Raw genomic sequence first — 27,981 nt, 5'->3', positions numbered from 1 at the left:
AACATGTTTTCATGGACCATTACCTACGGAAGGACACCAAGATCCAGGTCTATAAGACAATTGTTATTCCTATACTCCTTTATGGATGCGAAACCTGGGTGTCCTATCGACAGCACCTCAAGAGTCTGGAGTGGTACCACCAGCAGTGCCTCAGGAAGATCCTTCACATCAAGGGGAAGATCGCTGCACTAATGCCAGCATCCTCACTGAAGTCAATGTTAGCAGCATTGAAGCAATGATCCTCATGCTTCAACTTCTCTGGGCTGGACATTGTGTGTGGATGCTAGACTCTCGCCTCCCAAAACAAACCCTCTACTCTCAGCTCACCCATGGTCAGAGATCCTGTGATGGTGAAGGAAACCGCTACAAAGAAAACTTATGTGGACATTACAAGCTGGGAGGAACAAGCCACCAACCAACCTCAGTGGCTCCACATCAAGGAGAAGTGCCTTGCCCTCAAAGCTGAGAAGAGGAAAGAGAAGGAATTAAAAAGAAAGAACCTTTTTTCCAGCAGGCAGCTGATCCACCAGAAAATATCTGTACCTACTGCAGGCGGATCTGTGGTATCTGGATCAGACTCCTGCGTGATCTCAGGACCCATATATAAATCTGTGGTAGAGTTCATCCTTAAATCGAGGGATCACCAGTGATGGAGGCATTATTCTATTGCTAACAGAGAGCACAAGCGCTTGTGAAGTTTCATAGCCTAGCAACTTTAATTAGTCTGCCAATTAATTTTTAGCATCACCTGCCTGCAATTCAGAGAAGTGCAGGTCAATCAGTCCAGCTGCCTTTCTAATTCTACTCTCCCAATTACACATCACCATGTAGAGAACAAATTTAATGGTGATGGAAAAATTAGACCTTGTAGAGTATGAGCAAGCTCAGTATCAGCTGGCGGCTACCTGGAAATATCACCTTTACCCTCTTGCGTGTAGCATGGCTCAGCTCAGCAGGCACAGCTAACTCAATACTTTTTTTTATTCACCATCCTTTCAACATTGTTTCCTTCTAGTTATGTTTAGTCCCAACAGCACTTTGGAGACTGGGTGCCATGTAATTAAAAATGAATTTCAAGAGGAAGAGCTGCCTTCCCTTCCTTAAAAGCATCTTTCCTGTTCTATGAAGCCAGGTACATAGGTTACAACCCAATCTGATCTGATTTCATTCTTCATTATAGAGTACCTGTTCCTCAGTAGCAAAAATCATGACTTTACCTGTTTTGCCCAGGATCTGGCAATCTGTTGTAGTCTACGGTTAAGTGCTTATCATGATACAGAGGGATAGAGCATTAGACTGATCACTAATTAACTGAAGTCAAACCCTATTTCAGCAGGTAATGTGCAGATTAATGACAGATGGAAAATTTATATCCTTCCACCTGCAGGTAATTGGAAGAAAATACATCCGTCTGTACTCTCCACAGGAATCAGAAAATCTATATCCACATGAAACCCAAATTCTTCACAACACCAGCCAGGTAAATAACTGCCTAAAATCTAAAAATTGATCATTTAATTTTAAGTAACCAAACCATCTTTGGATCTGAAAACAAATTGTGTGTTTGATTTATAGGTGGATGTGGAGGATCCTGATTTAGTTAAGTTCCCCAAGTTTGAACGGGCTGCATTTCAAGCTTGTATTCTGACACCAGGACAGGTTCTGTTTATTCCAGTTAAATACTGGCATTATGTACGATCTCTCGATGTCAGCTTCTCTGTCAGTTTCTGGTGGTCATAAACCATTATTTGGTGTGGATAAATCTCTGTTTTGCAATTTAAGGTAATATAAAAAATGCAGCATGCTGTACTCTTGATTAGGAAAAGAATTTTCAGACCTTCAACAGAGGAAAGTTTTTCTTAACCTGAGGATGTTCATTATCTTTTGCTTAAAGTGCAGAGCTGGGTTAAGAAATCCAGTTCTTTCTGCTTCCTGACATAGCAAGAAATCTAAACAAAGAATCAGAAATGAGGTAGCTGCAGCAGCATTCACTGTTTTGTGAATGTTTCCAATACAAATTCCTAATAAAGAACATCTGTCAAATTATCAGCTCAAGTATACATACCCAAAACAAGACTATATATGGGCATCATCAAGACACTGGGCCCCAAATGGTGTGATTGTCAAAGTGGAGCTGAAGGGAGCATGTGACCCATTGTAAGTTTACAATCCATCTGAATTTAATAATAGTTGCATAGCCGTGACTCCCATTATGGTGGATAACATTTATACAAAATCTCAGATAATGAAAAGGAGCCAAGCCAGCAGTAAAGTCTATTGCTAATGAGGGGTGGAAGTGCAATACACTGGATTATATAATTCAGTTATAGAGCTCAGCTGTAGTACTTGTGTTGTGCCCTTTGCAGGGAGATGGACTGTATTCCTTTCATTCTCCCCAGCAATTAATTCATTACCATCCTTGCTGTTGCAGCTGGCAGTGTCTGGTACTTCTCTCCCTTCCAAGCCATTGTAAGGAAACAGACAATTCTAAAATGATTTTTAAAAATAGCTGCTGGAGAAATACATTAATATACAAAACATGGGCACTGCAGTGACTTCTCATCTGCTGATCTAACAAAAAGCCCATTTACTCACAGGGGAAATATGAAATGAAGATTTCATTTTCTTGATTAAAGCTCTGATATTACTAATCATTGCAAATGCAGAGTTCTCTCACTGTTATGCAAACCCCAAGTGTGTGTTTGCTTAGAATGAAGCTTCAATATGAGCTCTGGTGTAGTGAGCCAGTGAAGGAATCAGCATGTGGTGTTTGGAGACTATTCCTTCATCTGGTGCTCATTCCCATTAGGCTCCCCTTTCCCACACTAAACCATTTTCTGGGGTATTATGTAAAAAACAATTATAACAGAAGGAACTGTGAAAGAGATGCTCAACTTCTACTCTCTAGCATTCTGGGCTGAAAAGACTACGCACCTGCTTCTGTGCCTGCAAAGCTGTGAGACTGCAGGGACTTTGAGATCCAAGAAATGAAGGTGCAGAAGTGCTAACTTAGCATCATTTATTCTAACCAACAATTACTATGAAATCGTGGTATTAAAAGGAGGCTTAATAGATGCTCTTAAACCTTGGGAAACCCTGAGATGTGCTTCTGGTGCCACCTCTTTGTCAGATTTGGAGAAATAAAGAATGAATGTGTATGTGAATACTCAGACTATGTTTAAAAACATCCTTTCAGAGGAGGGCTGGAACTAGGTGGGGATGAGGTGTTAATACTGAACCCTGTTAGTGGCACCTTCACTGAATTCAACCAGGATGACAGAATGGTTGACAAACCTCATTGATTTTACAGATTTTATAACAGTTTTAAAATGGAAGTCTAAATAGGTCTTGTGTCTTTTAAAAAAAGTTCTATTTTTGGAGGATTTGGACAAACTCCCCTGCACTGAGCTTTCCTGTCCCAGTTGCACGTTCAGACCTGTGCAGATGGACCGCTGCACCTGGGCCCCCTTTAATTTAACAGCACTGGGCACGGTGTAAAGGTCTATGTGGATCAGCTTACACAACTGAGGCAGCAGCAGTCAAATCTCCCATTCCTACACAGGAATAGTGCCCCACCCCCCTTTGGCAATAATGGTAGCTATGTACACATACCATGACAGCCTCCACTACAGCTATGCTGACCTTAACAGTGCAGGAACTGAGCAGGGAGGCCAAGGTCAGAACAGTTTTATTTTCAAACTTCTAGCAAGGTTTTAGCAGAGTATAAACAAACCATAAAAAGAAAGTTGACTTTGTTCCCTAGGCATTCCTACTTTCAGAATGACACATTTTACACTAACGCTGAAGTAAACTGCAATTGGGCTCATCTGTAAAACAGTGAAAGAAAATAGCCGCTCTAACCGAAGCTGGTCTTTCTAACGCCGCCTTGTTCCTGATGAGGAGGTTCCTCTCCTCTCCCTCGGGGCACCTGAAGGCAACTGGGAATCTGGCCGATTTATCTCTGTGAAGAAAAAATGCAATGTTAGTGAACAAAATAGTGGTTTGTGTTGTTACCCTGACAATACACTTTCATGAGCTCCAAATTCTCTCTAAATGGCTAAAAATGTGTAAACTCCTATTTGCTTGTGACTTCCGTTAGAAATGGAACATTTCATTAGTTAAATTGAGGTATTCCGAGAAGCTTCTGCTTCAACAAACTGAATATTTCCAGATTTTTTTTCACTCAACATACTGCTGGTAGTAGAGGGTCTAGGACTCCAGGAATAAAGGCACAACCCTGACAGTTATAGGTGCACAAAATTACCAAAGCAAGATCCACCAGCTGAAATACTTGAAGTTTCCAGTAAGTAAGAAAGTTCAATCCACTGTCATCTCATCATGACTACAGTAACTTAAGTATCACCATTAAATATCTCCGTCCATGCCCAGGTATTATTAGACGAGAGTTCTAAAATGGGTTGCTTGCTACCTGGAATCTCATGTGGCCAAAACTCATTACAGTGGGGACAGTGTGGTTCCATCTGAGCTTTGAAATATTTTCCAGCACAAGGCAAGTGCATTCCAATTCCACAGGTTTCACATACTTGACTCTGAAATGAGAAATCTTACTGTTAATAGAAAGCATTTCTGGTCTCCCTCTCAGTGCTACAAAGCATGTCATCTTTGGAAAGAGCCATAGTCTGCCTTACTCACCCAAACTAAGAGCACTAACTGCAGAGAATTTTACTTCATTTCCAGCTGGAGGATCCTTGTAAACAGAGGCTGGCATGGGTTACAGGGAAATACTACTTGGGAGCTGGGAAACGGGCATTTGTTGGGGTCATGGAAAGACTCGTAGCAAGAAGGCTTGGGAGCCAAAGGGTGTTGGGACAGGTGGGTGGGAAAAGGAGTGTCAGAACAGCATGCCTGTTGAGAAAGACTTGGAGAGGAGAAGTGGCTGCAGGAGGCACCGAATGAGTAACGGGGGATTGGCAGCTGAGAAGAGGAGCTCAGGTCCCAGCCACTTATCAGGGGAACAAGATTGGGTGCTTGTGGGGGTGCCACTGCCCAGCTCCTCAGTGCAGTTTGTGGGCTTATTCTAGAGCTCTTGACGCAAGCCAGAGTGAAGATGCATGCACGTGCCAGACAGGGAAATCACCATGTGTTGAGTCCAGTGGCTTAGAATAGCTAACAACCGTCATGCACATGTAAAAATGGGAAAAATTCACCCCCAGTTCAGCTGACTGGGACAGGAGCCAACATGATGAATGCAGGTTTCTCACTGGCTAAGTTCACTTTCTCCAACTTCATATAGTGTTTTTCCAGTGGCAGCAACAGAATAGGTATTTTGTGTACTGTGGACTCCACTGGCAGGTTACAACAGCAGTTTGAACAGGGAACAAATGCTCAGAAAGAAAAATATCACATGCTTTAGCTACCATCATGCAGGAATGTTTCTCAACAGCAGACACCTACTGAGGAAGCCCAGCCCAATATGTTACCTGAATGGCGAGGCTGTGACAGATGTTACATTTCCTCACCAAGTCTTGGTAGTTGCTGAGGATGTATTGCTCCATCTCCATTATGCAGCGAGTGTGCAAGGTGTACTCCCCATCTCGCTAAGGGAATAACACCAACTGTGAGACTATAATATTGTTTCTTACAATTCACTCTTGACCTTTTTCTGAGCTCACTCTAACATTTAGCAAAAGCGAAGCTTGATGTTCATTTCTTTTCAGCATCCAGCAGAGACCCATCACTGACTAATACAAAGACAATATTCAAATTCCACTCAAAGCACTGCACCTAATTAGCATAAAACAGCAGGAAAAAAACTCCCTTGTCTTTAATAAATATGCATACCATGGAAGCCACAGGTCCCTGCAAGCATTCACCCATCCTCCATCAAAGACCACAGAGGTTAAAGAGATTATTCTAAACAGAATGTAGGGTTCCATGTAACAACATGTAACAACCTTTGCAACTGGACTTCTCTTTGGCACAGCTCTAAGATACCTAGATTATTGAGAAATATCATGGAAGAAAATCTGGCACCCTTTCTTAACACATGTAATAAAGGGAAAGATTTTCAAAGGCACAAAGGGGAGTTTCCTCCTGACTTTCAGTAGGAATTGGGCACCTACCTGTCCTTTACATTTCTGAAAGTCTCCCCCAGCTCAAGGGAGCCCGTAGCAGAGAACGGTGTAGAGATTCAAGATGAAACACCTTCAAGAGCAGAGGGTGAGCACAGCAACTGCACCACATATGGACATGGTCACCTCTGCTTGCCAACTCACGGGGTGGGGCTGTCACTCCAGCTCTTCTCTGGGGGGGCTAACCCCAGCAGTGGCACAACCACGTCCCTAATTCAGTATTTAAAGGAGAGCTGCAGTGTTCAGAGTGTCCCATGCATGGAAACTACGGGAGTGTTTCAGCATGTTTCTCAGTTACACCTGTGCAACCTTACTGCCTGGCATGAGATCCTAAATGTAACCATACTGTTTGGCTTGCAGAACCTTTGCTACTAAGTGATGATACCCGAGAAGAAAAGAGCTCTATCTGAGTCAACTCCTAGGGTAAGCTTACAGCACAGCCAGATGCAAAGACTTGTAAACTTAGCATATTTTATATGGCATCATTGAGACAAAAATTGGCTCACCCAATACCATTTTTACAGTCACTCTTTAGAGCAGAGCTGCACTTTTGGCTGTCAAAGCAATATGAAAGAACAGTCAAAGCTACTAAAATGCCCACTCTCTCTACAAGATAAAGCAATTACTTCAGAGAGCCACTTATCCTGCACCAAATTTTGCAGCACTTGCTCTGCTTCCTTTTTCTTCATTTTCTTTATTTTAAGTTGGTCAGCCAGGTTTAAAATATTTGTGGAAGATGCAAAGCCATTTTCTGATACGATGATCGCATCCATCTGCAGAAAGAAAAATATCTGATGAGAAAAAATATACAATTGGCTAGCCCGAGTTCTGGGTTAATGGCAATGTGGAGGTTTTTTTCAGCACCTAGTTTAAATATACTATAAAATGCAACATATAATTCAAATATTTCAGGAAATTAAACCAATTAAGAGGCTGTTGGCAGTGTTAACCTGCCACAGGGGAGATAATTCCACAACTGAAACTGCAAGATGGGAGCTTGCAGGAAGCAATGTTGAAGCCCCTTTAATACACTGCAATGATGCTGAATATATGATGCATCCTCCACACCAGGGAGGAATCTGTGTCTTGACTTGGCCTGAGATCCATGCTTCCTTGATGAAAGATCTTTATCCATCAGGAAGGCATCTGTTCCAACTGGATTCATGTGCACAAGTAAATGTACTTGACATTCTTAGGCTGAATTGGTACTGCCAGTTTTCAAAAATTCTATCATCTTTGGTTTAGCTTCAGTGCAAAATCTGTGATGGCAACAAATCTTGGAGCACTAGTGAAGGCAGGACACATGCACTTTCAGCACAGTGTGTCTCTGATCAGTGCAGCTCTAGATGAGAGTGGTGGTAACCTATACACTGGTCTACACTGTTGATGTCATCAGTGAAGCTGCACCAGTCTCAGACCAGCAACGGGAATATTTCTGAAAGCTGTAAGGGTAGATGAGACTTTTGGACAAACTTCATATTGAGGCAAGCGAGGATTTTCTTCCAGGTAAGCGACACATCACCCTTGCTGTCCATAAAGGGCAGATGTATTTCTTGCACCGGTAGGCCCAAAACATATACAGTCTCCAAGCAGTCACAGAAATTCACTATACTCTTTATGAACAGAACCAAACAACATTATAACAAGAAACCAACAAAAAGCAAGATACTGAATTCTTATCACGGGAAATGCTAGTGATGACACCATTGGTTCACATGAAGCAGGACATTGCATATGGACCCAATGGGGGAGTCTGGACCTTTGAAAACTCTTCAAGAGCGGTCTGCCTGTCTTGTTAGGCGGCATTGTCCATGGCTATCAATGCATACGATTCATTGACTAAACCAACAATATACAATCCACTTCATAGCAATCTTCAAATCCTAGTACTAGGTTATTATTGTCAAAATCTACTGTAGATTAAAGGGGTCCTGAAACCTTCTATTCCCAGACAGAATTACCCAGTCATTGCTGGGAATTCTGGGACAGTGCTGCTGCAGAAAGATGATTATGAAACTAAAAGCAGGTCTGCCAAGTCTTGCTCTGAGAAGCGCTTTCTCATTGATTTCGATTTAACACTAAATTTATCCCCAAGAGGGAATAGATTTATGCCACACTTCTATTTTTTCAATTGATTTGTGTTACAACTAACAATTATAAACTAAAGCAATATGGTATCTTACTCTTCAAGCAGATTTCACAGACTATTCCGTTTATTTTAAAGAGGAGACCATTCCCCCAACAGTCTGATTTGCTGAGTAATGAGCTGATTTACAGTACTTACAGTTTTTCTGAACAATTCTAACTCATTTTCTGTATAGTCAGATGCCATCTTAGTTATTTCAGTTTCTGCCAGATTCACCTATAAAATAACAATTATTGAACTCAAACTACCTTTGTACTTCCAGCCAGAACAAAGCATGTATTATTTTAAATTAACATAAAGGTCACTTGTTGCAACAGCATGAAGGGGAGCATTCTCTCTTGAGATAAAACCTTTTATTAACAAAAACACCTCAATCCTGCCCTTGCAGGACCCCCGTATTCCAGCCCTGGACCTCTCCTGGGCAAACACTCCACATTGTGCACAAATGGAGACTAAGAAGAGACTGAATTTTTCACTTATACTAAGCCAGTACTTCAGATAAATGTTTAGATTCTGAGGTAAGTTGAGATGAAAGGGATACAATAGAACAACATTCAAAAAAATCATGAAAATACCTAATAGCAAATAGTAATTTACTATGGTTAACAGGCAGCACTACTTGATTATGAAAAACAACAATACTTTGTATTGCTCTTGCACCTTTTACCATGATGTATTAGTAGCCCTATTTTACACATGGGAAAACAGGAACCAGGAGCTAAAGGCGTTGGTCAAGGTTGCACAGAGCACGATTCCCAGACCTGTGCAATCGCCAGACAATGCTCTCTCTCTCGCTGACATTTACAATCCAGAAATTATTTGTAAATCATTTCCTAGCAGATCTATTCTACTGGATGAATTTTTGATTAGCAGGTGCAAAAAACCCATGTTGGGGAGGTTTGAGAGCTTTCCAGCTGACGTTACATATAGCGAGGAAAAAAGGTTCTTTTAAAAAAAAAAATCTTATCGCAGCACCACCTCTTAATATTTATGATAAATAAATCAAACACGACTACAGTCCTTGCCGCCATGTTCTGTTCCTTCGTGTCTATCATGTTAACCGTTTATCCTCACACTTCCCTGTTCTACGTGTAGATTCTATAGCAGCTGTCAGCATAAGACTGAAGGAGCCCAGCCAAAACAAAACATCACTTAGTGTGAGAAGCGTGCTGGCAGACACATCCTCATAAGGTTCTGTGTATTTGCTCTGAATAACATTGCTATTATAACCCTTTGTTTCAGCACTTCTACTGATACCTCAAACTCAAGGATTTGGAGCACAGAGAGAAATAGTAGCTGTATTTGTTAAGCACTGGCTAAAATACAGTCCCTGCCCGAATGAGCTTACCAGTCTAAAAGTATTAGGAGGAATGTGCACTTTTCATTGATATGTTATGCATGAAGATTAATTTTATGTTAAGTATAGAGATGATTCTCCTCGCTGCTGCATCTTTGAAATGTGACATTGGTTAGCATTACTAGTAGTTAGACATTAAATCCACAAGGTGGCAGCATATCACACACTTACCAATGCGTAATATGTTTTCCCATCATCTTCAGACATTCCTTTCCGGATCTGCATAAAGAAAGGCTGCAGATGGATGTTAACGACATTGATGAAGTCATCCAGCTTATCATGAGCATAGTAGACTGGAAATTTTTTTAAAAAAAAGGTGGTTAGCTAGTCAGACAGCCAATCTCACACTACTGGAAACCCAGTCCTGGGCAGCAAAGCTTGTGACTCCCAGACAGAGTTTTGAACCTGTCTTTTACATTTAGCTGGCATGTACTTGTCCTGTGCTCCTTTCATATCACTGCTGATTACAAATGCAACACCAGATTTCAGAAGAGTCCAGCCCTTGCGACTTCAATAGCCATGCTCACGGACTCCTATGTTGCTTGGCTCTTTGGGATCCACAACATTATCCATTCATTCCAGCTGAATGGAGTTTTTAAATTGAATAAAAAGTTACCATATAGGATTAAATCTTGTGTATAATGAACGAATATATCTGTGCTCTATTCTGTTTTTGTGGTTTCCTGGTTTCTTTTCGTGCTCTGTTTTTCACAATGTAGAAACAGCTTTGCTACCTGCATACCATGGATTGATAATAAATTCTGATTTCAGGGACATGCCATTGTAGCATTTGGTGCCACATCCTATAAGCAAGAAATTTAGCAGCAGAAATTACATCACAGACATCACTGGGTCATGGAAGAAAGCAGGTGAACCAGTCCTGTTCCCCACATAGGCACAGCACAAGCTCCAAGCAAAGATTCTGCCAGAACTCCCATTGACTTCAGTGGGACTAGGATTTCACCCTAAATATTTAGAAGCAGCATTAAGTAATATTTCACAACTTTTTTAACCAATAAAGTTATTTCTTGTAAGATATCTCAGAAGTATTAAGAGTGGTCACTAAAAGGGCATTAGACTGTCTCAGTTACAAGAGATATTATCTGTATTACAGGAGCACTTGGAGGCCTCAGCCAGGGCTCTAGACCCATTGTGCTAAGTACTGCACAAACCTGTGTTACAAAGGCAGTCCCTGCCCCAGTGAGCTCACAATCTAGGTTTATAGCAGGACTCCAAAGGTGGATGACATTGACAAACGAAGAACAAGGTAAGAGTAAAATAAGCATGTTTGCACATTATTAATCTGCCTGACCAAGGTCAGGTGGCATCATGGCAGAGGTGAGTCTTAAGGAGAGATCTGAAGGAGTGGTCACTAGAGGAATATTCTTTTGGGCGACAACTACACCATTTGAATTTTAGATGAAAGTCTGCTTGCACTAGCAGATCCTCTTCCCATGGAGGGAAATCAAATGCTGTGCTCGATAATTTTAACAACCGTAAAATTAGTTTGCACACCTATTGGTGGTGGTGTAGGAGAAATAAAGGGTGCCACACTTAAATTGTTTAAATTTTTTTATTAAAGCTAATATTAAAAAATTATATAGTACACAGGTTAAGAAAAAAGAGCGTCTGTACATCTGGGTATAGTGCTTAAATTTTAAAAACAAAACTTTGTATTTGTGGATAGGCCATAAGATACATATAGTGCATAATCAGCAATAACCCAAATTTAGGTGAATAAATTTAAGAATACAGTTTAGATATTAGCATCCAAAGTATTCAGGTACAACACTCATGAAAAATCATACAGAGAGTTGGTTGTGGAAAGCAAATATAGCAATGAGTGAAGATTGCCCCTCAGCAATTGAGAATTTAGGGTAGGTTGTCCATTTAGAAAATACAATCCATGAGGAAAGTATTTCAAACCTTCCTCCTCTTCTGCTCCTATAAACTACTCCTAGTTTGGGGAAAACATTTACAGAGACTACTCCCTAAGCTAAAACAGGGACATTTTCTCAAGGGGAAAGGGATGAAAAAATTCTCTCCTGTGGGGACACAGATGAAAGACTGATCCAAACCACACACTTTTGGAAGGTACACTAACGAGAGCAGTGGGAGCACCTACATAGAATAGACTAATAAAAGAGCCACTTAAATGGCCTATAAAACAACAGTAAAATTAAGAAAAGCAGCCCACCCTCCCTCAAGTGCCTCTACTAAAAACAAAATACAAATAACTAACCCCAAATAAACGAGAAATGTGTTAACATTAAAAACAAGACAGTAACCCAACAGGTTTTTTTTCCCCCACTTTCTTTTAACCAGCATATTCTCCCAGATGGGAGGTGCACCATTCCCGGCAGCACTGCAATACCCGCTTGATGCATGGAGTGGATGGAGCAAGCTACTATTCCAGCTCCCTGTTCCAAAAATCCATTTAATATACAGTTTATTACATCTGCATGTGTGCCAAAGATACTGGAAGTAGCTGTAGCAAAACTCGTAACCTTCCTCTGTGCTACATGACTTGTATTGCAATGTGCATTATGGACAGAAAGCAATTCTAACTGAATGGGCAGAAATTGATCATATATTATTTTTGTATTGAAAACTATCTGACTTACACTGGCAGATCTGAGGGGAAAATTGGATAGGATTAGTCTTATATTATCAAGATGTGGCCATTTACTCACTACTTTTACCACTCTTCTATAGGCTGTACACTTTCCTCTACCATTTGTCTGTCTGTAGATTGCAAAATCCTTGGAGCAGGGATCATGCCCTCTTTTCTCTTTGTAAAATAGCTAGAAATAATGGGTGCTCTGGGAAATACATTATTTATACTGGTAACTGCAGTCTTCTGGAGGTATCAAAGGATGCCTTGTGGCATCACACAATCCAGGTTGGTGCAAGATGTGTATCTAAGCCAAGACACCCTTTTATTCCAAGATGTCAAACTATAACCAGTTTCCAGCCCAGTTGGGTTTTTTATATCTATATTTTTTAAACTACATCAGTTTGGTAGAAAGTTGCAGCTTACCAAAAATTATTGTGGATGATCTTTCTGAAACAATGATAAATTGTCTCTTTCTTTAAGGTGTAGAACACCGTTTCAACTAATGCCATATCAGAGATGTAGCTATTTATTGTGCTTTCAGCTGAGGAGAAAGGGAGGAAAATGCTGTTCCAAGACCTGGCTAACGGATAAAGCGAAGTTGTTCATAGCGTAGAAAACGAAGCATATGCTAGAGCCAGCTAGTGTTCTTTATCCACTTTGTAAATAAATGAGTCCCAGCCCGGAACACTCAGTAGATATGCACATGGACAATAACGTGGCAGCATTAGAAGCAGAGCTCATTATCTACAAGCATAGGAGCGTATTGGAGCATTTGCTTTGGCAGGAATTATTTGAGTTCAAAGGCAGTTGACAGACCAGCAGAGTAGTAACTAAATGGAACATTGTAAACAATCTGATTTTATTTTAATAATAAACCAGATCAACAGACCCTTGGCCAGAACACAAGCTGGAGGTCGCCTCTGGAACAAGGGACTGGATCTGTACTGGAGGTCTCTGTGCCTCTCCTAGGGACTGTGAATATAAAGCAAACCAAATGCTGCTTTGCCTTTTGGTTAATGATCATTCTGACTCAGACACTGGGCTGAATATTCATCTCCTCTTTTAGACAAGGAAAGTAATAGCAAAATAATGACAGAGATAAAGACAAGGGAGTCTTTACCACATAGGATTGGTCAGAGAAACCATAGCTTCCTAGTAAGTTTCAGAATACATACAAGGGCAAATACAAACCTACGGATCCCTTATTTAGGGCAAAAGATTATAAACAATGTTAGTAAGGACTTTAAGAAATATGACAGGCCCTTTATTTACACGTCTTACTTGATATCTAAGCATATGGTATATTACACTATTTTGTGTACTTAATCTCCAGCTGTGCAGTTGTCAGTTACAAAGGAGAGAAAAGTGAAGTTCTACTCTGAAAAGTGACAATGTAAAAACAGCCCATTGCATCTTTCCACTTTGACTCAGAATGGATTTAATGCAAAAGTTACTGAGAAACGATGTAATATTCACTTTTCAGAGTAGAACCACACTAAGAAAAGTGACATCTATACCATAATCTTCAATATTCATAATTTTTTAGGGTTTAGCATTAAACAAAAATCAAAATGAGACTAAGATTACTTTGGATTTTAAATCCATGGTGCTCAGTTTTGATTTCACACCAGACTAACTAAAGGTGAGTTTCACCAAGAAATGCTTAACTTCTCCACTTCATCTAATTATTCCTCAAATGCAAACTTTAAAAAAACAAACAAACTTCTATGAAAAGCGCCCCATCACACTTGGAAATCTTGCCAAATCATGTAATTATTACATGTAAAAAAACCAAAACACCTACAAGAAAAACGAAAGCTGCTTGTAAGTCTGACGGAATAGTATTATTGTTAGGTGCACTTCACATTAAGAAGATTTAAAATTTCACAGGTTGCAACTGCATTTACCATATTGACTGATTCACAGCGTTATACTTGAGAACATCTTTTTCATTAGCTTTCCTGCGTTTTTCAGGTTCAGCATTCACACATGCAAAGAGACCAGAACAAGTCTGTGTTTTTGTTTGGTTGGTTGAAATTTTTGAGGAGGACTGGGTATTTGGCTTTGATTTTGTTTTATTTTTTAAATGTATCATGTTCATTATGGTGGTGCCTAGGGACCAACCAAGAACAGGTCCCATACCCCGTACTCCACCCCCATGGTGATATTGAGTGTTTGTACAGTGCTTAAGAGATAGTCCTTGCCTCAAAGAGCTTACAATCTAAACTGTGTTTGACTTCTGACTAGACTTCACCATTAGCTGTTAATCCTTAGGATGTGTATCCTATTTTTCATTATTCGTAATAAATGTTATCCTACATGTATACAGTTCCCCCAAACACATTATACACATATCTGCAGTGCAGATTTCATCCAAAACGTTGCTTGCAAAGGGCACAGCAACACCACACAACAGTTTAGAAAAAGAAGAAGGTATCCAACTGCAGGATGAATTTAGGGAGGCAAAACAGAATTACTCAGGTTGGAATCGGGCCAGAATAACAGAGTTAACACACTTATAAAAATGCCCTGCCATCTTATTGATCACAAGTGACCAAGACTTTGGGCTTACAATGAACCTAAAAACACCACCCAAGTACTACCATGCTATACTGATGGTTCAGCATTGACTAAGAGGGAACATACATCTACTCAATCATCATTAAAAGTGGAACTAAGACAGATTTTTTTTAAGTGTGGGTAATTAACAATTGGAACAGCTTCCCGAGGGATCTGGTAAATTCTCTGTGACGTAGAACTTTAAATCAAAACTGGATAAATGTCTTTCTATAATATTCTCTAGTTCAACCACAAATCATCAGCTCAAAGCAAGAATCGCTGGGTAGCCTGTGGTATGTAGGACACCAAAATAGATCATCACAATGATCTGTCTGGCCTTAAACTCCAGGAATCTCTAGATAAAGTTTGCTTTGAGAATAAAATGGTCCCTATAAAGTAGTGTATCACTGATATGCAAGCGGCTCGGAATTGTAGGAAGGAGGCTCCGTCAACCAGTGATGGATGCCAGCATGACTCGGGGGAATGGGGGTGGGGGGAAAAGGACAACCCTCCTTTCTTTAATTATACTGTAGATCTCAACACAAAAAAAGCACAAAATTTCTGGCGCTTAAGAAATGTTGAGCTGTAGAGTAACACTGCTGCTCTTGGGTAATTCCTTCTGAGCCCTAGCCACCATATCCGGTTAGATAAAACACTTGTAGTGTAATTTACATTAGTCTTTCTTTAAGCTAAGATATTTCCTTTTGAACATCAAATAGGGAAAAGGAGCAATTTTCTCTAATCCCTTCTCTCCTCTCTTATCAAGGGCCCTTCACATGTGTATTTTATTGAACTCCTTTTTTATATCAAACATAACTAACTCAGTCTACACAGTTACTGTTCATAATGAATAAAACAAACATTACACGGGATGGCTGCTTATTAGCACTTGCCAGTGGCTTGAAATGCAACATGAATTTGCCTCCCCAAATGCAAGGGGAGAAAAGGAGAAGTAAAGACTCCTCCTACCTTTCAGTTTTCTTCACAGCTTAATGAGTCTAACAGAGAAAATCCTCATGACTGGCCAAATCTTAGAAAGATAAAGAGGGAGTCAGCAGTATGTACCAATACTGCAAATTTATTCTGAGAACATGTCAAATTCAAATACTTTAAAGCAAAGAATATGCAGGTCTGCTGGGTCAACAATTCTGGGATGGAGGGAGAAGTGTGTAAACCTCATTATTCAGTCCATGACCAAGAGGATACTAATAGTATTTGTGACAAAGTTCCTGCTCTACCTTGGTGGGTCTTGCGCTTATTGGCAGATTTGCTCGCCTTGGAGCTTCACGGCAGCCCTCAGCTTGGCCATTTTTCTGAATTCACAGTCCCGGTCGACGACTCCTGTGTCTGACCAGGAGTTGGGAGGATTTGGGGGGAACCCGGGCCCGCCCTCTACTCCGGGTTCCAGCCGAGGGCCCTGTTGGAATGCAGCTGTCTAGAGTGCCTCCTGTAACAGCTGTGCGACAGCTACAACTCCCTGGGCTACTTCCCCATGGCCTCCTCCCAACACCTTCTTTATCCGCACCATAGGACCTTCCTCCAGGTGTCTGATAACACTTGTACACCTCAGTCCTCTAACAGTCCATGGTCTCACCCTCAGCTCCTAGTGCCTCTTGCTTCCAGTTCCTCACACGCACACCACAAACTGATGTGAGCTCCATTTTAAAACCCAGGTGCCCTGATTAGCCTGCCTTAATTGATTCTAGCAGCTTCTTGATTGGCTGCAGGTATTCTAATCAGCCTGTCTTAACTGTCTCCAGAAGGTTCCTGATTGTTCTGGAACCTTCCCTGTTACCTTACCCAGGGAAAAGGGACCTACTTAGCCTGGGGCTAATATATCTGCCTTCTATTACTCTCCTGTAGCCATCTGGCCCGACCCTGTCACATATCCCCCCACTCTGCTCAACACTACAGGGTTGGGCAACTTGGGACGTCAGGCAGTGTACTCGTGACAAGCCATCTGCATTGCCATGGTGACTTCCAGCCCGGTGTCGTATGGTGAATTGGAAAGGTTGTAGGAACAGGAACCATCTGGTCATGTTGAATTCTTCTCTTTATTTCGCTGCATCCACTAGAGGGGTGCATGATCAGTCACAAGGGTAAACCGTCGTCCCAGAAAGTAATAACGTAGCGTTTCCATGGCCCATTTCACAGCTAGGTACTCTCTTTCAATCACAGCATACTTCTGCTCTCTCGGGAGGAGTTTCCTGCTGAGGTAGAGGATTGGGTGTACTTCATCTGCAATAGGACAGCTCCCAATCCTACTTCAGATGCATCTGTTTGTAAAATGAATTCTTTGTTGAAGTCTGGGGCTATAAGCACAGGATTACTGCAGAGGGCTGTCTGTAGATCCAGGAATGCTTTCTCTGCGGCATCTGTCCACTTCACCATGACTGGACCCCGGGCTTTTATCAGGTCTGTCAGGGGACTTGCTCTGGTAGCAAAATGGGGAATAAATCATCGGTAGTACCCCACCACACCCAGGAATGCCTGGACTTGCTTTTTCCGATTCGGCTGGGGCCAATTTTGGATAGCCTCTAGTTTGTTTAGTTGGGGCTTGACCATGCCCCTTCCTACAATGTAGCCAAGGTATTTAGCCTCGGCTAGCCCTATAGCACACTTGGCTGGGTTGGGTGTGAGGCCAGCTCATCTTAGCGTGTCTAGAACTGCTTCCATCTTTCCTAAGTGGGTTTCCCAGTCGGGGGTGTGAATAATCACATCATCCAGGTATGCCACTGCATAACTGGTATGGGGCCGTAGAAGCTTGTCCATAAGACGCTGGAAGGTGGCAGGTGCCCCATGCAGTCCAAAAGGAAGAACAGTATATTGAAACAGACCCTCTGGTGTAGAGAATGCCATCTTTTCTTTCGCATCTTTGGCAAGGGGAATCTGCCAGTATCCCTTTGTTAAATCAAGGGTGGTCAAAAATCGGGCATTGCCCAGGCAGTCAACTAACTCATCGATATGGGGTATGCATCGAATCTGGATCTCTCATTCAGCCGGCGAAAGTCATTACAAAACCTAGTGGTGCCATCAGGTTTGGGCACCAACACAATTGGGCTTGACCACTGACTGTGGGACTCTTCAATGACTCCCAGCTCCAACCTCCTTTTTACCTCTGCCTTGATCTCCTCCCTTTTTGCTGCTGGGACCCGATAGGGCCTTAAAGTTACCCTTGCCCCAGGGTCTGTGATAATGTGGTGATATGCTTTGGTGGTCCGGCCTGGTTTGGTTGAAAACATGTCCTGGTATTGGTTGATCATCTCAGTTACCTCCTTCTTCTGGTTTGGTGTCAGATCAGTGGATATCCTGATCTGCTCCTGCATATTATTTCCCTGGATTGGGGTCTCTTGGGCCACTACACATGCCTCTCGTTGGTGCCAAGGCTTTAAGAGGTTAATGTGATAAATTTGTTCTTGTTTCCGGCGTCCTGGCTGCCACACCTTGTAGGTTACTTCCCCCACGGGTTCAACCACCTCATAGGGCCCTGCCATTGGGCCAAAAGCTTGCTTTCTGCCGTGGGTACCAACACCATCACCTGATCCCCTGGTTGGAACTGTTGGATTTTTGCCTGGAGATTGTAGTGGGTTCGCTGGGCCTCCTGCGCCTTTTCCAAATGTTCCCGTACAATAGGGGTGACCCGGGCTATCCATTCTCACATCTGCAACACATGGTCAATTATATTTCTCCCCTCATTGGGTTCCTCTTCCCAGATTTCTTTTGCAATATCTAGTATGCCACGGGGGTGGCGTCCGTATAATAATTCAAAGGGGGAAAACCCAGTTGAGGTACCTCCCGGATTGCAAACATAAGGTAGGGTAGTAGGGTGTCCCAATCCTTCCCGTCTCGACTTACCACTTTCCTTATCATTGCCTTGAGGGTTCGGTTAAACCTTTCTACCAGCACATCGGTCTGCGAATGATACCCTGAGAACTTCAGTCTATGTATATGGGGGAGCGTACAGAGTTCCTTCATTAGCTTCGACATAAATGGGGTACCTTGGTCTGTTAATATCTCCTTTGGTAGCCCCACTCGGGCAAAGATCTCCACCAACTCTTTAGCTATCGTTTTAGAGGCCGTGTTCCACAGGGGGATGGCTTCTGGGTAGCGAGTAGCATAATCCAGAACGACAAGTATATATTGGTGGCCCCGGGCTGTCTTCTCCAGGGGTCCCACTAGATCCATGGCTATTCGCTCGAAGGGGACCTCTATGATGGGAAGGGGTACTAAAGGTGCCCTCAAGTGGGGACGGGGACTGTGCAGCTGACACTCCGGGCAGGACTCACAGTACCTCCGCACTTCTTTTCAGCTGCTCGGGTCCGCCTACCTACGAGAGCAACCCTCGGGCTTTGGGCCAGTATTCGGGTTCCCAAGGCCTTAGCTGCCCTTCTTTCCCTTTTCGTCTTTCTACGCTGTCTGGGAGTGGAGAACAAATCTGGGGATATTTCAGAGAAGGTTGGGGGTTGACAGTCTACTGTGGATGCCTCACTACTTTCAGGGCTTCCCCCTTTCTCCAATTCCCCTACCGGGAGTAAGTCTCCAAACCCTGGGAAGTCCCTCCCTATAAGCACTGGGTATGGGAGTTTAGGGACTACACCTGCTGCTACCTCAGTAGTGTTCCCCTGAATCTCGATTTTTACTGGGATGGGGGGGTAATAACCAACTGTCCCATGGATGCATGTTATCCCCGTTCGCTTAGCCCACAGCAGCTGACTACGCTTCATGAGCTTCCCCGAGACAAGCGTGATAGCACTCCCTGAATCAATCAGTGCTGTGGTCTCTACCCCATTTAGCTTCACTGGTCTAGTGTACATATGCAGGGTTAGGGAGATCCCCACAAGGGGGATTAGGGAGCATGGGTCTGCCCAGTTCCCCAGGTTACACTGCATAGGCTCCTCGGCATTGGGACGCTGTGCAGCTATGTGTCCCCACTCCCCGCAGGCGTAACATCTGTATGGAGCCCTAGGCATTCCCCGGTCTCTTGGTTTGGGTAGTCTAACATCATGATACTCTTCCTCCTCAGTGCTCCGACTCTTTGTGGCTGCTGGTGGGCCTTCAGCCCCTCTCTTTTTCCACCTGGGCTCTCCTGGTGGCCCAGTCACCCGAGCTCTAGGGCTTGGTGCTGCTAGTTTAACCCGGGGTGCTTCTTCCTTAACTGGTCGGGTCAGCTCCCTTGCCGTCCTTCACCTTTCTACCAGTGCGACAACCTCGTCGTAGGGGGAGGGCTCGTTCTGGCTTACCCAGGCGCGAAGGTCTGGCTGTAGTCCTCTCATGTACCGGTCAATGACCAGAACCTCTAGTATCTCCTCCGGACTCCGGGACTCAGTTCATAACCACTTTCGTGCAAGATGGATGAGGTCATATAATCGGGACCGCGGGGTTTTGTTTTCCTGGTACCTCCACTCATGATATCGCTGGGCCCGCACTGTGGTCGTTACCCCCAGATCTGGCCAGGATCTCTGCTTTCAGCTGGGGGTAGTCTGCCGCAGCCTCTTCAGGCAAATCATAGTAGGCCTTCTGGGCCTCCCCACACAGGAATGGGGCAAGGATGCCAGACCACTGTTCTCGGGGCCAAGCCTCCCGCAGGGCTGTCCTCTCAAAGGCCAGGAGGTATGCCTCTACATCATCCTCCCGGGTCATTTTCTGCAGCCAATTGCTGGCCCGCATGATCTGCGTCCCATCATGGCCGCGGTTCAGCTCTGCAAGGGCCTTTACGTGGTTTATCAGTTCCCGCAACATAGCCCGGTCTTGAGCAGCCTGGTCCTTCAGCAGGCGATTAGTCTCTGGCTGGAGCCACACTGCCTCCTGTTGGGCGGCTGCCTGGACACGAGTAGCCTCCTGCTGGGCAGCCGTGGCTTGTATCAGTGCCCGCACTACCTCCTCCACTGTGGTGAAAAAAATAAAAATAGACCCTCTTCCCTTTTTTTTTTTCTTCCAAACACCCTCCTTCTGCCGCGCTGCGGACACCAGATCTCACTTCTGACACCAGTTGTGACAAAGTTCCTGCGCTACCTTGGTGAGTCTTGCGCTTATTGGTGGATTTGCTCGTCTTGGAGCTTCACGGCAGCCCTCAGCTTGGCCGTTTTTCTGAATTCACAGTCCAGGTCGACTCCTCCTGTGTCTGACCAGGAGTTGGGAGGATTTGGGGGGAACCCGGGCCCGCCCTCTACTCCAGGTTCCAGCCCAGGGCCCTGTGGAATGCAGCTGTCTAGAGTGCCTCCTGGAACAGCTGTGTGACAGCTACAACTCCCTGGGCTACTTCCCCATGGCCTCCTCCCAACACCTTCTTTATCCTCACCATAGGACCTTCTTCCTGGTGTCTGATAATGCTTGTACACCTCAGTCCTCCAACAGTCCGTGTTCTCACTCTCAGCTCCTAGTGCCTCTTGCTTCCAGCTCCTCACACGCACACCACAAACTGAAGTGAGCTCCTGATTAGCCTGCCTTAATTGATTCTAGCAGCTTCTTGATTGGCTGCAGGTGTTCTAATCAGCCTGTCTTAATTGTCTCCAGAAGGTTCCCGATTGTTCTGGAACCTTCCCTGTTACCTTACCCAGGGAAAAGGGACCTACTTAGCCTGGGGCTCATATATCTGCCTTCTATTACTCTCCTATAGCCATCTGGCCCGACCCTGTCACATATTATAGAGAAACATGCGCTTTCCAAGGGGCAGGGGAGAAACAGGGCCTTTCTAGTTGTAGTAATTAAAGAAGATGAAAGCTGCCCTGATGTCTGTGCCACCCCCCCCCCGCCCCCCAGTTATTAAAGAAGCACAGAAAGACTGAAGAAGAAAGGTGCTTGCTGGTATACGAGAAGGCAGGGAGAAATGAATGAGTGACTGCTAGCTCAGTGATACAGTCCACAAAGTTGTTACTATTCTGCCTATGGGCCCCAATCATGGGCCAGGACCCCATTGTGCTAGATGCTGCACAAACAGAACAAAAAAAAAAAAAAAAGACAACCCTGCCCCTAAAAAGAGCTTACAATCGAAGGATAAGACAAGACTTGACATATGGATACAGACAGGGCGCGCACAGAAATAGTGAGACAATACTGGTCAGCATGATAGATAATAATTAATCTGCTGGTGTAGGACGTATTTTTGTAGGCATCATGGCAAAGGAGAGTTTTGAAGGAGGATAATGAGTTAGTTTTACAGATGTTTATGAGGAGTTCCTCCCAAGCATGAGGGGCAGCATGGGAAAAAAAGCACAAAGGCGCTTGCAAGAAAACTTAGTAAGTGGGCAATGGAGGCTGCCACCAGGGGATGATCATAGGCGACGATCAAAATCAGGATAGCAAATTGGAGATGATAGCTGGGGGGAGGGTGGGCGTGTTAGACCACAAAGGGCCTAGAAAGTGACAAGCACCTTGTGTTTGATGTGAGAGAGAAGGGGGAACAGTAAAGGGATGCAAAGAGAGGGGCAACATGGTCAAAGCAATGGCCTAGGAAAGTGATCTTTACAGCAGCATTCGGAATGGATATGAGTAGGGAAAGATTTAATTTGTCAAGGCTAGAAAGGGGTGTAGCAGGAATCCAGAGACGCGGTAATGACAGCTTGGCCAAGAGTTTTAGCTGTGTGGATGGATAAGAAAGGCCATATCTTAGAGGTGTGATGCATAAAGAATAGATAAGATTTAGACAAAGCCTAGAGGTGAGGACCTATAGAGATTTCCGAGTCAAAGACAACAGCCAAGTTATGGGCCTGAGTTACAGGCAGGATGACAGTATTGTCCACAGTGATCAAGAAAGGAGGCAGCTAGACTTGGAGAGGAGGGAGAAAAACAGCTCTGTTTTAGCCAATTTGAGCTTAAATGTTAAATGTCCACAAGGAGATGTCAAATAAATTGGTTAGTCTCTAGGGTGCCACAAGTACTCCTTTTCTTTTTGAGAGACAGGATGAAATTTTAGTTTGGACAGAAGGAGACAGGTCTGGAGTAAAGAGGTAATCTGTGTGTCGTTAGCATAGAGATGGTTATTGAATTTGTCTTTGTGGATGAGATTACCCAGAGATAAGGTGTAGAAGGAGAAGACTAGGGGACAAAGAACAGAGCCTTGTGGAACACCTACACAAAGGTGAAGGGAGGACGAGAAGGATCCTCCGAAGAACATGCTGAAGGGAAGATTAAAGAGGTAGGAGGAGAACCAGGAGAGGACAGAGGTATGGAAGCCAAGGAAGGACATGATTTAAAGAAGAGGAGCATGGTCAACAGTGTCAAAGGCAGCTAACAGATCAAGGAAGATGAGTATGCAGTACTGGTTCTAAGCAGTGGCTAAGAAGAGGTCATTAGAGACTTTGGCAAGAGAGTTTTTAGTGGAGTGAAAGGTGGAAGCTTGACTGGGGGAACGTCTAGGATGGACTTGGAGGAGAGGAACTCCAAACAGTGATTGTAGTCAGTGCACTTAATGAACTTAGAAATTAAACAGAAATGGGGCAGTAGTTGAAGAGGCAAGTGGGGTCAAGGGTAGGTTAAAATAGTGGTTCTCAACCAGGGGTATGTATATCCCTGGGGGTACATCAACTCATCTAGATATTTGCCTAGTTTTACAACAGGATACATAAAAAGCACTAGCAAAGTCAGAACAAACTAACATTTCATACAGACAATGACTTGTTTATACTGCTCTACATAATTTACACTGAAATGTAATATTTATATCTCAATTGATTTATTTTATAGTTATATGGTAAAAATGAGAAAGTAAGTAATTTTTCAGTTATAGCGTTCTGTGACACTTCCGTATTTTTATTTCTGATTTTGTAAGCAAGTGGTTTTTAAGCGAAATGAAACTTGGGATACCCAAGACAAATCAGACTCCTGAAAGGGGGACAGTAGTCTGGAAAGGTTGAGAGCCACTGGCTTAAAATACCCCAGCCCAAAATGAGGAAACAGCAGGTGGGAGGATCACAGTTCTTTTCAGAAAAGAATGCCATTCCCCCACACCATCTTCTACCAAAGCAAGCACCTTAACAAGGGTTCATGCTAGGCTCTATCACACAATGCAAATACAGGTCTTTAGATTTTTAGAAAGAGGAGAGGGTATTACAGAGGTGACGAGGAGTGACAAAGGCTTCCCCCACAAACTGCTGAGGACATTATAGGGATAGTAAGAGCACAGCTTGAGTCATGTTTGCAGTTGTTTGCCTTGCTCTCTCAGGTTTGCTACAACGTGTTTTATACCCTGGAGAGACTTACACCACAGCTTAATCAGCAAAAGGCATTTTAACAGAATCGGACATAAGACAATTCTATCCTGAACAATCCTGCATATTTGTGTTTTAACTGAAGTTTTAAAATAGTCAGTCATTCTGAGCACCACCATGACGGGTGCTGGGAGTGAGTCCAGAGAGACATCACTAGACATGTGGAGCACTTTCTCTCATATGTTCCAATCCTACCGATGAATATACTCTAAAAGCACTTCTGGAGTTACTGATTCATGGTAGTGATCTAAGGCCCAATCAGGATCAGAGCCCCACTAAGACAAGTGTTGTACATACATACAGAAAGATGCTCCCTACCCCCAAAAACTTACAAAATAATTTGAAATATGATGGAAAAAGTGAGCGTGACAAACATTAGAAAGGAATGTGATCACTTCATCTAGCTATGGTGTTCCACAGGTCAGCTATTGCACAACTGTGATGGAGTATTTGCCTCACACAAGCCTTGACTGGGTTAACTGTATATGCTGCACCTGGAGGGAGGCCAGGGCTTGATAAGCGGTACTTACAGATGAACCTCACCTGTTGTAGAAGCAGGGCTAGGAGTATACAGCCAGGAAGTGAGAGCAGTAAAGGGCTGTGCAGTCACTCCCTAGATGGAAAGGCAATTGTCCAGGGACAAGGAGGAAATCCAGGGGGAGAGTAAGCTCTAGAATTCTATCCTGCACTAGGGAGGCTGGGAAGGGTGAGGTAGCCATGAGGCGCACAGTATGCTCCCATGATAAACCCAAAGATAAGCCAGGAGATAAAAAGATGGGGTAGGACAGAGCCCAGGGAAACAGCAACAGGTCTATGATTGAGCAGACCTAAGCTGCTAGTCATAGGATCTGGAACTTGAAGTAGTGGGTAGACCTGGGTTCCCCTACCAGCCACTGGACCTATTCTTGGAATAGAAGACTGCCTGAGATAGCATATGGACAGCTTGTCTAGTGGAACTTTATTGAAGAAGGGGGAGTACTATACAGTGACTGGGCTGGAGGGCTAGGTCATGAAGAGGAAGCGCCCTGAGTCATGGAGAGAGAGGTCACACTGTGAGCAACTGATGGAAGGAGGAGCAAAACCAGGTGAAAGCCAATTCCAGACCCAGCCACAAGGTGCACCTATGGTGAGCAGAACCCCATTACAACTTGGTTCCTAATAATTTAGTTGGGGATTGGTCCTGCTGTGAGCAGGGGGTTGGACTAGATGACCTCCTGAGGTCCCTTCCAACCCTGATATTCTATGAATTTGAAAGGGGCTGTTTTTGTGTCCTCTTACACTTAAAACCAATTTCACACTCTAATGTCCTAGCACTTGGAATACAACCATCTGATGATATAGACATGGGAGGTTAACCCTTTAGCTTAATTGAATTGAATTATGCTAATTCTATAGCATGTTAGATTTGATGTGACCTCAAGGATATTATGATACTACACTTTAACGACATCCAGTGCATCTGGACACATTGCTTCAATAAAGAAGTCCATATCCAGGAATATAGAGAACTTTGAAGAACTACATTAAATGCTACACTTCCTAGTTTAGTATACATCAGTAATGCTACAATAAATAAAGCATATACTGACTAGGTCTATTTAGATGCTGTTAGAAAACAAGGAAGAGCATGATGTATTTGCCCTTGGAAGCAAAGCTCTGTCACGTTGCTGTGTTTGCTCAAGAAATGAATGTAAAGAAAGTAAAATCATGTTTTATTCAATGATTCAAGTACAGGATCCTTTTGTTCACAAAATCTCCTGACTTGGCACATGGCCTTTAAGGTAGAGTATTTATTGTGGTTATAACATTTTAAAACTCCTACACATCTGAGTAATTTCACAACCTTTTTGCATCCCACACTAGCTGTATATATATATATAGACTGAATACACTGTACTTAGAAGGTGGGAGTTTTATGGTGTGCTACTCTGTTGTCAGGAAATCTTCCTGACAGATGACCCTTTCTGATAAATTATTTAACTAACTTTTACTGCACTAAGAAAAGGAGTACTTGTGGCACCTTAGAGACTAACAAATTTATTTGAGCATAAGCTTTCGTGAGCTACAGCTCACTTCATCGGATGCATTCATCTGACTGAAGTAGTGAGCTGTAGCTCACGAAAGCTTATGCTCAAATAAATTTGTTAGTCTCTAAGGTGCCACAAGTACTCCTTTTCTTTTTGTGAATACAGACTAACATGGCTGCTACTCTGAAACCTTTTTACTGCACTGTAGCTCACTGGCCTAGAAATAGACTTTAAGGCCAGAAGGTATCATAGTGATCATCTTTCTAGCGTGACCTTCTGCACATTGCAGGCCACTGAACCTCAAACACCCACTCCTCTAATAGTCCCATAACCTCTTGAGGACTTCAGTAACTCAGCCAATCTTGATTTAAAGACTTCAAGTTATGAAGAATCCACCATTTACTCTTGTTTAAACCAGCAAGTGACTCATGCCCTATGCTGCAGAGGAAGATGGGAAACCCCCGGGGCCTCTGCCAATCTGACCGGGGGGGGAAAATTCCTTCCCGATCCCAAATATGGCCATCAGTTAGACCCTAAATATGTTGGCAAGACCCACCAGCCAAACACCCAGGAAAGAATTCACTGTAGTAACTCAGAGCCATCCCCACCTAATGTCCCATCTCCAGCCATTGGAGATACTTGCTACTATCAGTTGCAGGTGGGCCACTTGCCATTGTAAGCAACCTCATACCATTCCCTCCATAAAGTTATGCGGCTCAGTTGTGAAACCAGTTAGGTTTTTTGCCCCTATGGAAGGCTGTTCTAGAACTTCACTCCACTGATGGTTCGAAACCTTCATCTAATTTCAAGCCTAAACATGGTGACGGCCAGTTTATATCCATGTGTGCCAACACTGGCGCTTAACTTAAATGCCAGGGAGGGAGAAGTTATTTATCCCTCTGATGTATTTACAGAGAGCAATCATGTCTCCCCTCAGCCTTTGTTATGTTAGGCTAAACAAGCCAAATTCCTTAAGTCTCCTCTCATAAGGTAGATTCTCCATTCATCTGATCATCCTATTAGCCCTTCTCTGGACGTGTTCCAGTTTGAATGCATCTTTCTTGAACACAGGAGACACAGTATTTCAGATGAAATCTCACCAGTGCTTTGTATAGTGGTAATGACACTTTCTTCTCTCTACTGGAAATACCAGAACTGGGACCAAGCTGTAAAGTTTGCTGTAATGTTCAATGTTGCTCTGATCCAGACCTCTGGTTCAGGACATCTCTGCTAATTACAATACATATCTTTATCAAAAAAGGCACAATGACTTGTGTGTCTTCAGGAAAAAAAATTAAGCCAGTTTTGAATTTGAGGGGATATAGGGGAAGCAATGGTACTCTCCCTTGTTTTACTCATGTTAGTCACCACAATAAGATATTGCTCATGGGAGATTGCACAAATGTTTAAAATAGGACTCCTGCTCTCTGAGCTTCACTGGACTCCTTAGCTTGGCTCCCCTTCTGAGGGGTTTGAATATGCCCACTGACTTTGCTGGGCTCATTCTGATTAAGGAACAAAAATAAGTAGTGGTATCTCCCAAACACCACCCCACCAATAGTGCTAAAATTAAAGGTAGTTCACAGTAGATTGAGCAGTTCTGTGATCTCTCCTTCCCCTTTCTCACATAGGGAACAATGGTGACAATTAAATTATCATTGGGCACCTGAGTTATGGCTTGTCTACATGGGGAAATAGACTGGAATAGATTTTACTTTGAAGTGGATTAAACTAAACCACAAAATAGCACCCTTAGTGCAGAATAACTCCCCATGCCGGGGGGGGGGGGTGTTAGCGTGCTTTAAAATTCAAACCCTAGCTGATTCTACAATAGCTCCTCCATGTAGACAAACCCATACCCCTCACTAAGATGAAAGGGGCAGTTCACCCTCTGAGCTATCGTTCCAGGCTCTCTGCAGACTCGTGTAGGTATTTCTGCATTGGTTGTATTCAGTTCACAGTGTTGAGGTTTTCTTT

At 43.3% G+C, this 27,981-nt stretch overlaps 2 protein-coding genes and 1 pseudogene across 8 annotated transcripts in view; 1 reads left to right on the top strand and 2 right to left on the bottom strand.

The window, feature by feature from the left end:
• KDM8 (lysine demethylase 8) overlaps positions 1-10,547 on the top strand; it is a 28,896-nt gene extending 18,349 nt beyond the window's left edge. Inside the window, exons 7-8 of one of the 3 annotated variants that reach the window (XM_074964924.1) lie at positions 1,388-1,480; positions 10,367-10,547. In XM_074964924.1, coding sequence (XP_074821025.1) covers positions 1,388-1,480; positions 10,367-10,417 — 144 coding nt within the window. In that variant the 3' untranslated portion in view covers positions 10,418-10,547. Of the gene's footprint in view, positions 1-1,387; positions 1,481-1,575; positions 3,195-6,452; positions 6,483-10,366 lie in introns of those variants that run through there. The other 2 variants (XM_074964925.1, XM_074964923.1) reach the window with 2 other exon arrangements.
• The window catches only part of NSMCE1 (NSE1 component of SMC5/6 complex), a 37,318-nt gene continuing 13,014 nt past the window's right edge, over positions 3,678-27,981 (bottom strand). For 4 of the 5 annotated variants that reach the window (XM_074964928.1, XM_074964927.1, XM_074964929.1 and 1 more), the window contains exons 3-8: positions 9,767-9,888; positions 8,377-8,454; positions 6,719-6,865; positions 5,442-5,558; positions 4,430-4,550; positions 3,681-3,961 (exon numbers count right to left, since the gene is read on the bottom strand). In XM_074964928.1, coding sequence (XP_074821029.1) covers positions 3,876-3,961; positions 4,430-4,550; positions 5,442-5,558; positions 6,719-6,865; positions 8,377-8,454; positions 9,767-9,888 — 671 coding nt within the window. In that variant the 3' untranslated portion in view covers positions 3,681-3,875. Of the gene's footprint in view, positions 3,962-4,429; positions 4,551-5,441; positions 5,559-6,718; positions 6,866-8,376; positions 8,455-9,766; positions 9,889-27,981 lie in introns of all 5 variants that reach the window. The other variant, XM_074964930.1, reaches the window with a different exon arrangement.
• Positions 11,936-12,072, bottom strand: LOC141995478 (U2 spliceosomal RNA; annotated as a pseudogene).

The sequence above is a fragment of the Natator depressus genome, chromosome 10, assembly GCF_965152275.1.
Source record: "Natator depressus isolate rNatDep1 chromosome 10, rNatDep2.hap1, whole genome shotgun sequence".
NCBI lineage: Eukaryota > Metazoa > Chordata > Testudines > Cheloniidae > Natator > Natator depressus.
Note: the sequence above shows the minus strand (reverse complement) of the source record. Positions and strands in the feature narration are given on the sequence as shown.